This window comes from Macrobrachium rosenbergii, chromosome 3 (assembly GCF_040412425.1).
Source record: "Macrobrachium rosenbergii isolate ZJJX-2024 chromosome 3, ASM4041242v1, whole genome shotgun sequence".
NCBI lineage: Eukaryota > Metazoa > Arthropoda > Malacostraca > Decapoda > Palaemonidae > Macrobrachium > Macrobrachium rosenbergii.
This window is the reverse complement of record NC_089743.1, coordinates 22,870,558-22,886,811: the sequence shown is the minus strand read 5'-3', so window position 1 is coordinate 22,886,811 and position 16,254 is coordinate 22,870,558. Positions and strand designations below refer to the sequence as shown.

The 16,254-nt window shown below is 42.0% G+C and overlaps 1 protein-coding gene across 1 annotated transcript in view; it reads right to left on the bottom strand.

Moving 5' to 3' along the window:
* Positions 1-3,378: 3,378 nt before the first annotated feature.
* LOC136853056 (BUD13 homolog) overlaps positions 3,379-16,254 on the bottom strand; it is a 33,533-nt gene continuing 20,657 nt past the window's right edge. Inside the window, 2 exon segments of the mRNA XM_067128294.1 lie at positions 3,379-4,618; positions 4,621-6,080. Of these exon segments, the coding sequence (XP_066984395.1) occupies positions 4,422-4,618; positions 4,621-6,080 (1,657 nt within the window). The 3' untranslated portion in view covers positions 3,379-4,421.

Genomic DNA, 16,254 nt, shown 5'->3' with positions numbered 1-16,254 from the left:
ACTTTGAATGTGGGGAGGTAGGGAGGGCAATTTATATAATGGAGAGGTTAGTATTTAAAATGAAAAAATTTTTAAGTAATTTGTATTTTTCCTGACATACGAACCTGAGGTCTTTATATATGGGATTAACTTCCAGCGAGTTGGCAATCCAGCCGTTGAGTTTTTGCAAGGAGGATATAGTAACTGTTACCAATGGTATACATTCAGTTCTACACAGTTTACTTTTTGGCCCAGGTAAGAGAATGAGGGGTTGTAAGAGGTGGGCCCTTTATGTAAAGACCTCAGGTTTGTATGTTATGACAAATACAAATTACTTAAAAAATTTGTCATTTGTTCCTACATGAATATAAACCCTCAGTCTTTACATATGGGGGACTAACTTTTGGAGGGAGGATTCCAAGTAAATCTCTGAACTGACTGGTAGTTTGGCTCACCTGGGTACTCTCTCCCTGGTCATGAAAGAGCGAAGGAAGGAGACCATACCTCTGATCTATTGAACAAGAGATGTTCAGTCGTCAGACTTCTGGACATTTTGAATTAAAGGAATGTAATATGCTCGATTCGAAAAGGTTTGGATGAGCCCCCAGTGTCAGAGACTATAGAGCTAAGAATAACCAACTGGTTTGCTCATCGTCAGTCCTTCTCTCCCCTTGGTAGAGAGAAGGAAGGATTTGGATCTACCAATCCATATAGAGCTAGATTACAGATAGGATACTCAGTCATATAAATCACCTGCATGCATGCCAGTCCAGCACATGATGGCTGTTCACTGTTCCCTGCCCACTGGAAGAGGAAGGAAGACAGGAGAAAAGGAGGAGGCCAGTTCCACACACACACCTTCTCCTAGCAGCCACACACCTTAGGTGAGATGCAACCTGTCCCTCAAGAGATGGGTGAACTACATGACCTGTTGAGCATTCACCATGGGACCCAAGGAAAAGGAGTCCAAGGACCTATGGGCAATGTCCCAAGGTAAAAGGAGATGAATGTAATCTGCATGATTACATTCCATCTTAGTACTTGACAGAAAGGTTCTTCCTGAATGCGATGGACAGACCGATGCCCCTGGCCTCAAAAGATCTGGTCTGAAACGTACTGGTGCCCACAAGAAGTTGCAGACAAGACATGCTTCCCTCTAACTTAAGTCTTACTAGTATTATCCTCTACAGTAGTTTTTCCTACAACCTAACAAGCTCTCTTCAGTCATGATCAATTACAACATTTCGTCCAGTTACATTTCATATAGTTATCCAATCATAACTTTTCCTTCAGCAAATCATATCATGAGGGTAAAAAAACTAGAATAATGCCTAATATGGCAACTCTTATCTTATAGGATCGTACCGAATGAATATTGAAAAAAATAAAAGAACAAACCAACAGAAAAAAACAAGTGCATCTGCCAAACTCCTACTGGAACTCGCAACAGAAGTAAACTGACCGGCTGCAGGTGTTTGTACTATTAGTCCCCTGGTGGGGGATGGGGAAGTAGATGGATAAAGGCAGGATATTCATAGAACCCCAAGTGTTCTTAATTTTTGTTTCAATCTGTCGAACTCTTGCTGGTGCAGAAGTAAAAGCTATTAATGGAGAGGTAAGGTTCACTTCAAAGATAAAGTACAGTCACTACCCCACTTACGAACATTCATGGATATGAACAGACAGGGTTGCAAGTTAAAATTGTGTTCGGAGCGTTCCCCTCTGCCACCCACAAGTTTAAATACTGCTCTACTCGCCTATTCTGCTTATCATCTATGCTCTTGTATAATGTGACTTTCTGAAACCTAATTTTTAACCTGCACATGAGAGAGAGAGGGAGAGAGACTATTGGCCTCAGTCAGGTTGCTACGTGACAGGTATCCATTTGCAAGCCAAATAATACCATTGTATTGAGAATAAGGATAATTTTAATTACACTTGCTTTACTAACTACATTATATGCGACTATATTTCATGTATTTCTATTATGTTATCTTATAATTTATAAACATAGCGATCAAGTGCCATTTGCATTCTGATATGTTTACATTCTTAAAATCACCAACTGATTGCGTTTTACTGACATCATCACTGCCATTCACTGCTAAATGAAACATATTTTGGAAATACATTTTTTCATAAATTTTATCAATGTTGGGTTTAAAAATGGAACTTCCTTTATTTATAAACAGTAAATTAAAAGAAGTGGAGGTGTGGTTTTGTCAGTTTAGGATACTGCATTTGCCTCTTCCAAAACGTTTTGCGGCCTGCACATTATTGTTTCTTCAGCCACAGCTACAACCTTGAATCTAGTGGCATACTTTTTTAACACTTTCTTCTTTATTGTGTGAAGGATGAACACAACTTTTATTCTATTTTTATTTATGGAAATCACCATTGAAAATTAGCAATTCTTTAACAAGTCGACAACTGTAACTCATTGCTTAATAAATGTAAGTTAGTTACAGCAACTGAAACAGGCAAATAGCTGTTTCTCAATTTAGTTTTTTGTCAGCACTTGCTGATGTTTATGCCAGTGCCTTGCGCACAACAATAAATAGTTGTTAAATACAAGAAATAGTAAGGAATTCTTAGGCAAGCCACAACTTTTTTTTTATCCCATCTGAAGGTATGAAAATTTGTATTCAACCTACTGAACTTTTGCTTATAGGCCTATTAAATAGTTAAAAGCTAACTTAGATATAATATGTATTATCAATGGCATCTACCAAAACTGGGATAGACTTAGAAAGCCTAGGCCAGTACAATCAACCAAAAAAAGAAATCACACATTATGCATAGCCTTGTATAATCTACCAAAAATGCATCTTGCACTACAAACAATATACTGTATAAGATGAAACCATATTTTAGGACAAAATTTTAAGGATCACAGGACATGATTATATGGGCAAGTTACGTTTCTTTTTCATGTTGTATACTGTATTTTTGAGTTTCACAGGTTGTCATTGGAAATAAACTGCACTTGTGGATTTATGAAACAACCTTCAGACTTTACATCATACTTAAATAGGCATGAACAGTACCTTACCTTTAAAATGACATTAAAAACCAACTTACAAACAACTGAAGATACGAACAGCCATCTGGAATATAACTCGTTCGTAAGCTGGGCAGTGACTTTATATTTCTTTTTCTTGTTTCTTTACTTTCTGCTTCACCAGCATTACCTTAGCTAACAAATACATATGCTCAAGAGCGTCTCTGTTTCCTACTTGTATTTCAAACAAATTTGTACTTAAATATGATGAATCAAAATTAACATAACGACAACAAAAAATTATCAGCGCATTTGGGAGCACCACAAATGCTTTACTTCTGAGTCTTGGCTTTGGAAGAATTGTTATTCACTTAAGGATACAATCACATACACCAATGCTAAATACAAGAGTATAATCTGTAAACAGGTACACTGTACACTATTCTGCAGTCTACAAATCTTTAGTAATTTACAGTCACATAAAATACACTTTTTCCCCTCTTAACAGAAAAAAAACAAATTTCATGTCATAGCTCTCATATTTCTCTTAACAGAAAAAAAACAAATTTCATGTCATAGCTCTCATATTTCTCTTAACAGAAAAAAAACAAATTTCATGTCATAGCTCTCATATTTCTAAGTATAGTGCAACAAAATCATAAAAATAATACATTTCTGATATCTTCTCCTGAATTAAGAAAGGGCAAAAATTGAAAATACATAAGAAAAGGAAATTAAACACTTATTTATGAGATAAATGTCTAATAATAGCATAGTTTACCCAGACTAAGAAAAAACTGCACTTGAAAAATTTTGAGCAAGTTTCGAGTTTAATAACATAATTCTTTTACATGGAGTCTAAATGGATTTCCCATTCTTGGATTTAGCAAAGCATCACCTCTCAACTGATCAAAAAGACCAAGAATTTTAAAGTAATTAATATGATTGTCCTTGCAAAACTTTGTAGTAGAAATTTTATAGTTGGATTTCCTCCTTTTACAAAAAGGTACCTATAAAATGTACAGTACTGTATATTAAATATATCTCTAAAATTTATGCACTTTTTCTGTATATAAGATTTTTCCATATTTTATAAAATAATCTCATAAACAAGGTAACTATCTTACTTTCCTCTTGTCTCATCTCAAGTATCTTGCTCAGTCCACATGCTAGTCATACTGAACTTGGTGTCTATCAAACACTCAACCATTAATATACTACAGTGCTCTGTACTACTTTTTCAAAGTTTTTTCATCAAAAGAACAATCTGAAGTCCGTCATCTGCCTTGCAACAAATGCTGTGTATATCATGTTACATAATGTTATGTGTAAAATTTCTTAACAAGGAAAACATAAAAATAAGTTAATGAAAATTTAGTTTAAATCTATATTTATTAATTTTTGTTAAACATCTCATTATGGCTTTTTTTTTTCTGAAGCTTTACATATCTGATACACTCCATTTGTAAGCATCTTCATCACGAGCCTGTCTATTATTCTGACGTTCAAACCACTGTTTTTCAAAACCATTTGACCTATCAACACCATCCCACCTATATCCTGGGCGGATATTTATTCTGTTTGGTGGGAAAGATCCTTTGTATACTGGGTGTACAGGCTGTTTACTTTCCTTTGCTGTTTCTTCTGTAAATATTCTAACATTGGATCATCTTCACGTATAACTTCCTTTAGCTTGTCATTCAAGTCTTTATCGTCTGCACTTCGAGCAAAAGCTTTCCCCATCTCATGTGCATCATCGGCTAATTTCTGCTGGTACTGCTGTACTTGCTTTACACCATATTTCCATTGCTGGTGCTTGTCTTCAGCTTGCAACTGCAACTTCTTTTCTCGTTCTTTTCGCAACAAATCCTCAGGTGTATCTTTCTTTAGCTTTCCTCGCTTCCTTGCTAAAAGATATTCCTGAGTTGTCATATTGCGCTCAGGTCGATGGTTACTATCTTTGGTTAATGGCTTCTCTAAACTTCTTGGTCTGCCCTTTGCAAAAGAATTGTCAAAACTTTCTCTTCCTCTTGGTGGGCTGGCATCAGAATCTTGCCTGTGTCGTCTTGGTGGAGAAGCATCTGAATCATGCCTCTGTCTTCTGGGCGGAGAGGCATCTGAATTGTGCCCTTGTTTTCTAGGCGGAGAGGCATCTGAATCATGCCTTTGCCTTCTAGGTGGAGAGGCATCTGAATCATGCCTTTGCCTTCTAGGTGGAGAGGCATCTGAATCATGCCTTTGCCTTCTAGGTGGAGAGGCATCTGAATCATTCCTTTGCCTTCTAGGTGGCGAGGCATCGGAATCATTCCGTTGCCTTCTGGGTGGAGAGGCATCTGAATCATGCTTTTGTCTCCCGGGTGAAGAGGCATCTGAATCAGAATCATGCCTTTGTCTTCTAGGTGGAGAGGTGTCGGAATCGTGCCTTTGTCTCCTGGGTGGAGAGGCATCTGAATCATGCCTTTGTCTTCTGGGTGGAGATGCATCTGAATCATGCCTCTGTCTTCTGGGTAGAGAGGTATCAGAATCATGCCTATTTCCTCTGAGTGGAGATGTACCTGAATCATGCCTTTGTCTTTTAGGTGGAGAGACACCTGCACTGTGCATTTGTCTTCTGGGTGGGGAAGCATCAGAAACAAGCTGTTTTCTTCTAGGTGGAGAGGCATCTGAATCATGCCTTTGTCTCCTAGGTGATGTGTCAGAATCATGCCTCTGTCTACTGGGTGGAGAAGCATCAGAATCATACCTTTTTCTTCGAGGTGGAGAAGAATCAGAATTATGCCCCAGTCTTCTGGGTGGAGAAGCATCCGAATCATGTCTCTGCCGTTTTAGTTGAGTATGCATATCAGGTTTACTCCTTTGCTTTAGAATTTGTACATCTAAATTCTGCTTCTTTACACCAAAATCAACCATTTTACCAATACCATTTGGCTCATCTTGATCATCACCCATTTTTTTCCATTTTTTACTCTTCTGAAATTCCTCCATGACTTTCATGCTTTCATCTTCATACGTAACTTCTGCAATGGTAGGATTGTCATCATCTTCCCCTTCTCCAAAAGGTACATTTTTTATGTCAAACGTATCTTCTATGATGCGCATTCTGTGAAAAGAAAAGGTTTACAGAGCACTTTTTATAATTAAAATTACATTTTTATAATAAAATAAATTTGTATATATACTTACCAAATAATTGCATAGCTGTAGTTTCTAACTAGTACGGCAGCTAAAATTTGAAAATTCATGGTAGCGATTCTTTTGTTTTGGTGTAGGTGGCTAGTCCTGCCCAATTTCAGGAAAGAGATGAACAACTCAGCAAAGAACTTTAATTTGTTTGTGTCTAAATGACCATGCGAGGGGAGGAGGGTGGGCTCCCACTGTGTAATTACTGGATAAGTATATATATACAGTAAAACTTTATTTCATTATAAAAATGTCATTTTTATATCAGTAACCTACCAAGTAATTACATAGCTGATTCCCACATTGATAAGAAGTGGGATGCATGGACATCCTCTACCCCAAAACACTATTACATGTAATGAATTTGAGAATAGAAAATGTGCTAGCATTGATACAATGCTTGTTGTTTCCTTACTTGTTAAGAGAGCTGTTACAGGAAGATACTGCCTCTGGTTGACGCTCATCTTAATCGCAGCAGTACTGCAGTACAGGCAGTCCCAGTTATCGGCAGGGGTTCGGTTCCGACGGTGTGACAAGTGAAAATCACCAGTAACCAAAAATCTGCAATTTTTGGTGCTGATAATTGGGTATCAGCGCAGATAATTGGGTATCGGTGCCGATAATTGAAGACCAGCACCTCAGTTTATGGTAAACACAATGTCTCAGCACAACGACTTGATGTCAGTGTTTTGCGTCTCATTACTTAGAAGTGGAAACTGTTTTTTAATAATTGCAGTACCCTAGGTCCATTATCGGTGGCTGGCGAGTGTCCTTTCAACCTGCGCCTTGACATTGGTCATTTAGTCTTTAAACCAGATCTACTTGGATACCTGCCGATGGAACTGGTTTTAATTTTGGGGAGTGTTGTTTATCTGGTTGTCTTTTTGTATGGCTGTACCCAGGGCAGGGGCAGTTTTGTAGTCAATGATCAGAATGGTCCTTCGAAAAATCACAGCTCCACTAGTGGAGTGACTCTCAGCTATACAGGGAGTCCCCAGTTATAGGTGATCTGGTCACGACAAGGGCTTGAAACTAGTGACGATAAGGACCATTCCGATCGCTAGTAAAGCATACAAAACTGCCCCTGCCCTGGGTACAGTACCATCAAAAAAGACAACCAGATAAACAACACTATTACCTACACCAAAAATTAAAACCACCACCACCCATCCATTAAAAAAACGGCAGGTATCCAAGCACATAGTACCCCCAGGCTCCCCAAAGACTCAATGACCAATGTCAAGGCGAAGAGAATCAGGTTGGAAAGGACACTTCCTACCCTTCCTCCCCCAGTACCATGCCAGCCACCGATAATGGACCTAGGGTACTGCAATTATTAAAAACAGTTTCCACTTCTAAGTAATGAGACGCAAACACTGACTTGCATTTCCAATAAGTCGTTGGGAGAATGGAAGAGAGGGAGAGATTGTGTTTAAAAGCTAATGACATAGCTATGACTCTAATATCATGAGCTCTGACTCTAATAATTGGAAGTTGCTCTTCTTCAATCTGAGAATGCACTTCACAAATGAGATCCCTTAGAAAGAAAGGGCATTCTTCGTAAGGGGTCGCGAAGGGTCTTTGAACACCATAGGTTACTGGCGGGTCCCCTTATTTTCTCAGTCTTATGTAGGTAAAACTTCAAAACCCTTACAGGACAAAGCACTCCCTCTTCATCTTCCGAGCACAGCACTTCCACTAAATTCCTGATAATAAAAGAAGAAGGCCAAGGTTTTGACGGAGTCTCGTTTTTTGCAAGAAATCCAAGCGTATAAGAGCAGACCGCATCGCCTTCAGCGAATCCGACTCTCTTGTCAATTGCCTGTATCTCACTGACTCTCTTTACAATGGCTTAGGCTACCAGGAAGAGGGTCTTCTTCGTAAGATTCCTATGGGACATGGAATTAAGAGGTTCAAAAGCAAGGCTAGAGAGCCATTTTAGGACCACATCTAGGTTCCATGATACTGGTTGCAAATCCCTTGTCTTACACATATCAAATGATGTGGTTGCAAATCCCTTGTCTTACACATATCAAATGATCAGTGCTTCTTTGGAGGAGTGGTAGAGCTTTCGACTGGCACGCTGTTGGCCCAGCATTCGACTCTCCGAGCCGCCAAAGAAGAATTAGAGGAATTTATTTTTTGGTGATAGAAATTCATTTCTCATCATAATGTGGTTCGGATTCCACAATAAGCTGTAGGTCCTGTTGCTAGGTAACCAGTAGGTTCTTAGCCACGTAAAAATAAGTCTAATCCTTCAGGCCAGCCCTAGGAGAGCTGTTAACCAGCTCAGCGGTCTGGTTAAACTAAGATATACTTAACTTATATCAAATGATCTAATAAGATTGGAAATATCCTGGCTAGCAGATAGGTCCAGGCCCCTATACCAAAACACAGAGCTAAGCATGGACATGTAACTTTTAATTGTAAACGAAGACAAACCTCTGATGGTTCTCAGATACAACAGATATTCAGTGATTTCTGCTAAAGTAGTCTTAGAAGACGAGATGCCATTACTTCTGCACTAAGTTGGTAGATGTTGGCGGATGACTGGCGCCTGCATTTCACAATAGAGTCTGCAACTGCCCTTGATAACCCCTTAGTTCTGAGTAATTTCTTGACAGTCTGTAACCTGTCAGCACTAGATCTGACAACCCTCGATGGAACTGTCGGAAGTGGGGTTGTTTGAGCAGACTGTGTTTTTGTGGTAAAAGCCTTGGAAAGTCTACCAACATACCCAGAAGATCCAGGAACCATTCCCTTAGAGGCCAAAAAGGAGCTATTAGTGTCATCAACACATTTTGGTGTCACTGGAACTTGTCCAGGACTTCTCGTATCATCCCGAATGGTGGGAAGTCATACGGGTCTTCGTTAGACCAGGCCTGCAAAATGGCATCCGTCGCCCATGCTAAAGGGTCTGTGACTGGCAAACAAAAAAGAGGTAGATGATGGCTTTTGAAATTCACGAAGAGATCCAGAGTTGGAGTTCCCCACAGTTTCCAAAGGTCTAGGCAAACCTGTGGATCTAAAGTCCACTCCATGGGAATGACTTGATCAGCTGGTCTGCCAGAACATTCAGTCTGCTTTGGACGAACCTCGTTACCATTTTTGTCTGATTTTGGTTTGCCCAAAGCAGAAGATCCCTTGCTGCCTCGTAAAGGGAGAAAGAATGCATTCCCCTTACTTGCTTATGTAAAACAGGCCTGTGGTGCTGTCCGAGTGGACTGCTACTGTCTTCCCGGAAACTTCCAAGGCAAATGCTTGCAATCTGAGGTGGATTGTCTTTAATTCTTTCACATTTATGTGAGACTTCTGTTGTTCTGGTGACCACTTCCCAAAGACCTCTTTGTTTCCCAGGAGAGCTCCCCAGCCTAAGTCTGATGCATCTGCATAAAAACTTAGGTCTGGGTTCTGGATGAGAAGGGACTTCCCTTCTAGCAACCTGTCTTTTGACTTCCACCAAAGCAGGTGCTTCTTGATTTTGGTGTTACAGGAAACATGAATGAGTCCAAGTGATGTTTCCTGTCCCAGCTGGCTCAGAGAAAAAACTGAAAAACTCTCATATGTAACCTTCCCAGGGATACGAATTGTTCTATGGATGCTAGAGTTCCAAGGAGACTCATCCATCTGTTGGCAGAGCAGGTCTGGAGACAGAGAAACTCGTTTACTGTTCTCAGACAGGATTCCAATCTCTTGGGGGATGGAAAAGTCCGAAAAGCTAGAGAGTTCAATGTCATCCCCAAATATACTATCTCTTGGGAAGGAGCCAGCTGGGGTTTCTGGTGACTGATGAGTAATCCTAGATTGTTGGCTAGGCAAAGGGTCTTGCGAAGGTCCTCTGTGCATTGTTCCTTCGTCAGGAAGCGAAGGAGCCAATTGTCTAAGTAGCTAATTGTCTAAGTAGAGTGCAATGTTGATGCCCCTGAGATGGAACCACCCCTGCCAGGGGAGCAAGAACATGAGTAAAAACCTGAGGGGCTGTTGTTAGTCCAAAACACAGGGCTCAAAACTGGAAGACTCAGTCCTGGAAAATGAATCTGAGGTATTTCCTCGAATCCGGGTATATAGGGACGTGAAAGTACGCATCTTGCATATCTATTGAGACCATCCAGTCTCCGTGATGAATGGAGGCAAGAATAGAATGACTGGTCTCCATTCTGAATTTTGTCTTCTGAATGAAGAAATCCAGCTCATTTACATCCAGGACCAGTCTCCATCCTCCCGAGGATTTGGAGCATATGAAAAGGCGATTGTAGAATCCCTCTGAGCCCACATCTTTGACCATCTCTACTGCCTTCTTGGTGAGAAGGGTGGAAACTTCCTCTGAAAGGACAAAAATCCTCTCTGAACCTATGGAATAGGTGGTAATGGAGGTTTTTCCCTGAACGGGATAGCGTAGCCCTCCTTGTTCAATCCATTGTTCCGCTCCCATCTCGCTCCACTTTTCCCAGAATAGATGGAGTCTTGCACCCACTGGAGCATGAAGGACTTGGTCCTCATTTTCTTGATGAGGCTCTCAATGTGGATTTCTTAACGGCTCACGAAATAAAATGAACATTCAAACGTGGTCTGGATGATCTTGGTCTCCCACCACTAAAGTAACGAGGCTGCAGAGGAGAGGCCGACTTCCCACCAAACGGTGGAGGTTCTTTTGGACGTCTCGAGGACTGTGACAAGGTCCTGGGTAGACTTTTTTGTGCAGATGTGACACAATGTCATCAACAGTTGACTGCGGGAACAGATAATCCTTCACCAAAGGAGAGCAAACTTCTGGACTGTAGTCACTACTCCGGTGGTATACGAACACTATAATTCTCTCTTTTTCAAAACTCCCAACATAAAAAGAGAAGCTAGCGCCCTAGAACTGTCTCTGACGCCTTTATCAACGCAAGAGACAACTCCAAGGGCATCCGAGAAGTCCACAGGGAGGGTCGAACAGTCTTGTATCTTCTGTGCCAAGGTGCCCACTGACCAATCCAAGAAACTGACTACCTGTACTTTGAATACCTTGAAAAGGTTTCAAAGTAGATGATCAATCTCTGCTGTGGAAAACATCACCTTAGCCGATGAAAATGCCGATCTACGAGAAAAATCAAATAAGCTGGGGAGTCCCCCTGGGAGGAGGCAGCGGCTCCCAGGGAAGGAGCTTCTCCAGTGGCATAAGAAGAATATCTGTGCGAAAGATGGGCAGGAGGAAAACTAAAGGAAGCCTTTCCTTGCTCTCTCTTGACCGAGAGCCAAGCATCTATTTCACTGAGCACCTTCCTAGCAGAAGTAGAGAGCACCATCTTGGGCAACCTGAAATGTCTGACAGGCTGATTACTCGGCAAGAAAGTGGATGCCGGAGATGGGGCCACTGGCAAGAAAAAGGCAGAGAAACTTCGTAGCAAAAAATGAAGGAGCGCTACATAAGCAGAAGGAGCAGAATCCTCTTCCATATCCTTATTTGACTCCTCTTCATCGGACAACACTGGAGAAAGAGAAGTGTCTGCAGCTGGTTTAGCAGCAGAAGAAAGCTTTTTCAAAACACCTACAATATCATCCAATCGCTGCTCAGGGACCTCCGAACATATGGGTGCTCAGAAGCTACTTGGCGCTGGGAAGTCACTGGGTGCTTAGGCGCTACTGGGCCCTCTGGAGTTACTGACACATCGGGCGCCAACGGGTGCTCAGACACTGCAGCATTGACAGGTGAAACAGAACGGTTGCATCTATACACTGAAGATACTACTTAGGCTCCTATACTCAACGTTTCGCATCCGGACACACTGGAGAAAAACATTTGGGACTGTCCCAAAAACTGCATGAAGGCTCCTTAAGCGCCGCAGCGTGAGATTTCTTAGTAGGCACCTGAGGGGTGCAGGATACGTCCACTGCTGGCCTTTTCAGTGGCCTGGATTTATCACTAGAGCACCAATGGCACCTGTTTTCAGGGCTAGACGCCTCTGAACTTGTGGAAAGACAATGCACCTATGAAAAGATGCCCTCCCAATGGCTGTCTGTTGTGCTCTGGGACTTTACAACAGGAACGACTGAGGGCCCGACTACCAGTGGGCAGAACCCACCAACCTCTCTTGGGCCTCTGGTATGACTTCTCCCAGGTTCAGAGGAGTGTGCCAGGGACCTTTGCCTAGGAGAGTCAGTGGGACGGGCAGCCAGCTCCTCCACTAGCACTTCACTTGCACTCTTAACACCGCCTTTATTCACTTGGTCCATTAGGACTCGAACCAAAGACCCTAATTAGGCCATAGACTCCATAATTAATTCAAACTTACAGTCAAATCTTGACTCCAGGTTGGCAATGGCATTGGGGTCGGAAGTGTGGGAGCTGGGTAAAGGATCAGATGGTACAGCTGAAGAGCTGGGAATAGGGGATATTACAGGAACAGAAATGATAGGCACATCAACATTAGTAGAAGACTTATCAGATTCCTGACCAGCTGTGGTCTTATTGTCATTCCTAATACAGTAGATGCTTTTCCCTTCCTATCCTTCTCTAATTTAGATTGATGAGAACTTAAAGTTTTCCACTGCTTAGGATCCCAATTTATGCATTCCTCACACGGTAATGTTAAAGAACAAACCTGACCACTGCAATCTATGCAAATGGTATGCAAGTCATACTTTGCTGAAGTTAACCTTGTATTGTGGCCTTTACTGCAATAACGAGTGGAAGACTTACTTGCATTGGACATCATCAAAAACAAGTCGGCTACCAAAAGTCTTATATGGAAAAATCAGTCTGATCTTGAGAAACTAAGGTCTTTTAAGAAAAAAACTATCACTAAGAGCTAAAAACCTTCATTGTAAGCTGGCAGAAACAAATTGAAGTTCTTTGCTGAGTTGTTCATCTCTTTCCCAAAAGTGGGTAGGACTAGCTACCTACACCAAAACAAAAGAATCGCTACCGCAAATTTTAAAATTTTAGCTGCCATACTAGTTACAAACTATAGGTATGTAATTACTTAGTAAGTTATTACTTATATAAAAATAAGTTTTCTAAGATATCATGGAAACTTAGATCCCCAAAACTTTCCAAATTTGGTAATTAATTAATAGTGATTAATACAGCTTGCCTCCAGGTATACATGTAGGTATTAATGGAAAATGGTATTTTCATTTTAAAATAAGTTTTTAAATATACTTACCTGGTAGTTACATATATATAGCTTTATCCAGCCGATTTCATACAAGCACGGCAGAAATTCAAAATTCGGCAATCGCCGATAGATGGCCAGGTGGCCATACCTGAGCGCCCTCTACTAGGTACCTAGAACCATTCCCAATTGTCCTCAGAAATTCCATGCCCCTGTTCTCAGAGGGGAGGAGGGAGGGACCTTTTATATATGTAACTACCAGGTAAGTATATTTAAAAACTTATTTTAAAATGAAAATACCATTTTTAAATATCTAACTTCCCTGGTAGTTACATATATATAGCTGATTGACATCCTTGGTGGTGGGTTAGAGAACCAAAACACCGTTGGGAATTCGTATAATTACTAACTATATATTAGCTGTAACCATACTCTGGTTCTTACCTGATAAGGAAGCTGGCTTCATAGTTATCCTGCCTCATTCGCCTGCATTCCTTGAGAAACCCAGCGACCCATCCAGGGGGCTGTAGAAAGTCTCTATGGGGCTGTCACACGGTCCTCGACCTTAACATGACTAGACCACCACCCTTGCTATCCTGGCATAGCCATGGACAAAGAGCTGACCACCTGACCCACTAAAATCACTAAAAACACACTCCATAAAACCTAACTTAGACTTGCAACCCCAGACTGTGGAAGGTTGCAACAACCTTCACAGACAACCTGCGAGTTCAAATCAAGAAAAGGCAAGGGTATAAGGTTATATGTTAGAGGCAGTAGTACCTTCTCCAACTACGGCACCGGAGGCAACGGACGGACCTAGGGAACAACAATCCTCATATTGGGTCTGTACTTCTTTAAGGTAACAATCTGCGAAGATAGACTTGCTTCGCCAGGATGTCGCTTCCAAAATCGATTTCATCGACTTATTATGTCTAAAAGCCATCGAAGTTGCCACAGCTCTTACTTCATGAGCTTTGACTTTGAGGATTGGGAAGTTTTTCTCGTCACAGTTTTGGTGAGCTTCCCTTATTAAATCCTTGATAAAGAATGCCAGAGCATTCTTTGATAAGGGCAACGAAGGTTTCTTCACCGAGCACCAGAGGTTGTCCGACTGACCTCTCATGTTTCTGGTCCTCTGTAGATAAAATTTTAGGGCCCTAACTGGACAAAGGCCTCTCTCCTTTTCCCGTCCTACTAAATGAGACAGCCCCGGTATGGTAAAGGATCTGGGCCATGGTTGAGACGGGTTCTCATTTTTAGCGAGGAAACCTAGTTGTAGAGAGCAGACTGCATTCTCCCCATGGAAGCCTACCTTCTTGCTAAAGGCTTGTAATTCTCCTACCCTCTTGGCAGTAGCCAACGCAACCAGGAAAAGGGTCTTCTTAGTGAGATCCTTCCATGAAGCCTTATCGAGAGGTTCAAACCTGCTCGAGGTTAAAAACTTTAGGACTACGTCCAAATTCCAAGAGGGGGTCGGGTTGTCCTTCCTTTTAACCGTCTCAAAAGACCTTATGAGGTCCATGAGGTCTTTGTCTCCCGACACGTCAAGATTTCTGTGACGGAAGACAGAAGCAAGCATGCTGCGGTATCCCTTGATGGTTGATACTGCTAGGTTTCCTTGGACTTTTAAATGCAGCAGAAAATCTGCCATTTGAGTTATAGAGGTACTGGAAGAGGAAATGTTATTTCTGCACCACTCCCTGAATACGTCCCATTTTGATTGGTACACCTTGAGTGTGGACGTTCTCCTCGCTCTCGCGATAGCCCTTGCAGCTTCCCTTGAAAAGCCCTTCGCTCTTGCCAGCTTTTCGATAGTCGAAAGGCAGTTAGGTTGAGAGTGAGATTTTGATGGTATCTCTCTATATGCGGCTGTCTGAGTAGATCGATCCGACAAGGTAACGACCTGGGGGTGTCTACTAGCTACTCCATCACCTCTGTGATCCATGGTCTCATGGGCCAAAAAGGAGCTATCAGGGTCATGCGGGCGTCGTTCGACTCCCTGAACTTCTTCATGACTCTGTCTAGGATCTTGAACGGGGGAAAAGCGTATGTGTTTAGTCCCCCCCAATCTATGAGGAAGGCGTCCACTGCCACTGCTTCCTGGTCTGGGACTGGAGAACAGTAGACTGGTAACCTCTTCGTTCTCTGTGTTGCAAATAGGTCTATTGACGGTTCTCCCCACAGATTCCAAAGCCTGTTGCACACCTCGTGATGTAAGGTCCATTCTGTCGAGAGAACCTGTCTTCCTCTGCTGAGGAGATCCGCTCTGACGTTCTTCTCTCCCTCTATGAAGCGGGTGATCAGAGTTAAATTGTTTGCTTCTGCCCACAACAGGAGATCCTTTGCTGCCTCGTAAAGGGAATCCGAACGAGTGCCACCCTGTTTCTTGATGTAGGCCAACGCTGTGGTGTTGTCTGCGTTGACCTGTACTATCTTGTTCTGGACCTTCTCCTGAAAGTGGACTAGCGCTAGATGAATGGCCACCAGTTCCTTGACGTTTATATGCCATTTCTTCTGATAGTTTTCCCACAGACCTGAGATCTCGCCCTTCCCCAGCGTTGCACCCCACCCCACGTCTGATCGCCTGAATACAACACTAGGTCGGGTTCTTCTGTTGAAGTTCGAGGCCTTTTGTAGTTTGTTGGGGTCGTTCCACCAACTCAAATGATTTTTGATTCCCAGAGGATTGGAATCCACTTCTCTAGATCTTGGCCTCTTTTCCAAAAGTTTGACAAATGGAACTGAAGTGGACGTAGATGTAGTCTGCCCAGGGGACGAATTGTTCGATCGAGGAGAGGGTCCCCAGCAGACTCATCCACTCCCTCGCCGAACAGGTCCATCTCCTAAAAGAGCTTCACCTTTTCCAGGCAATCCAGAATGCGTTTCGGGGCTGGAAAAGCCCGAAAAACTACTGACTGAATTCTCATCCCCAGGTAAATGATGTCTTGTGAAGGCGTTAGCTGTGATTTGGCTAGATTTATTACTAGTCCTAAC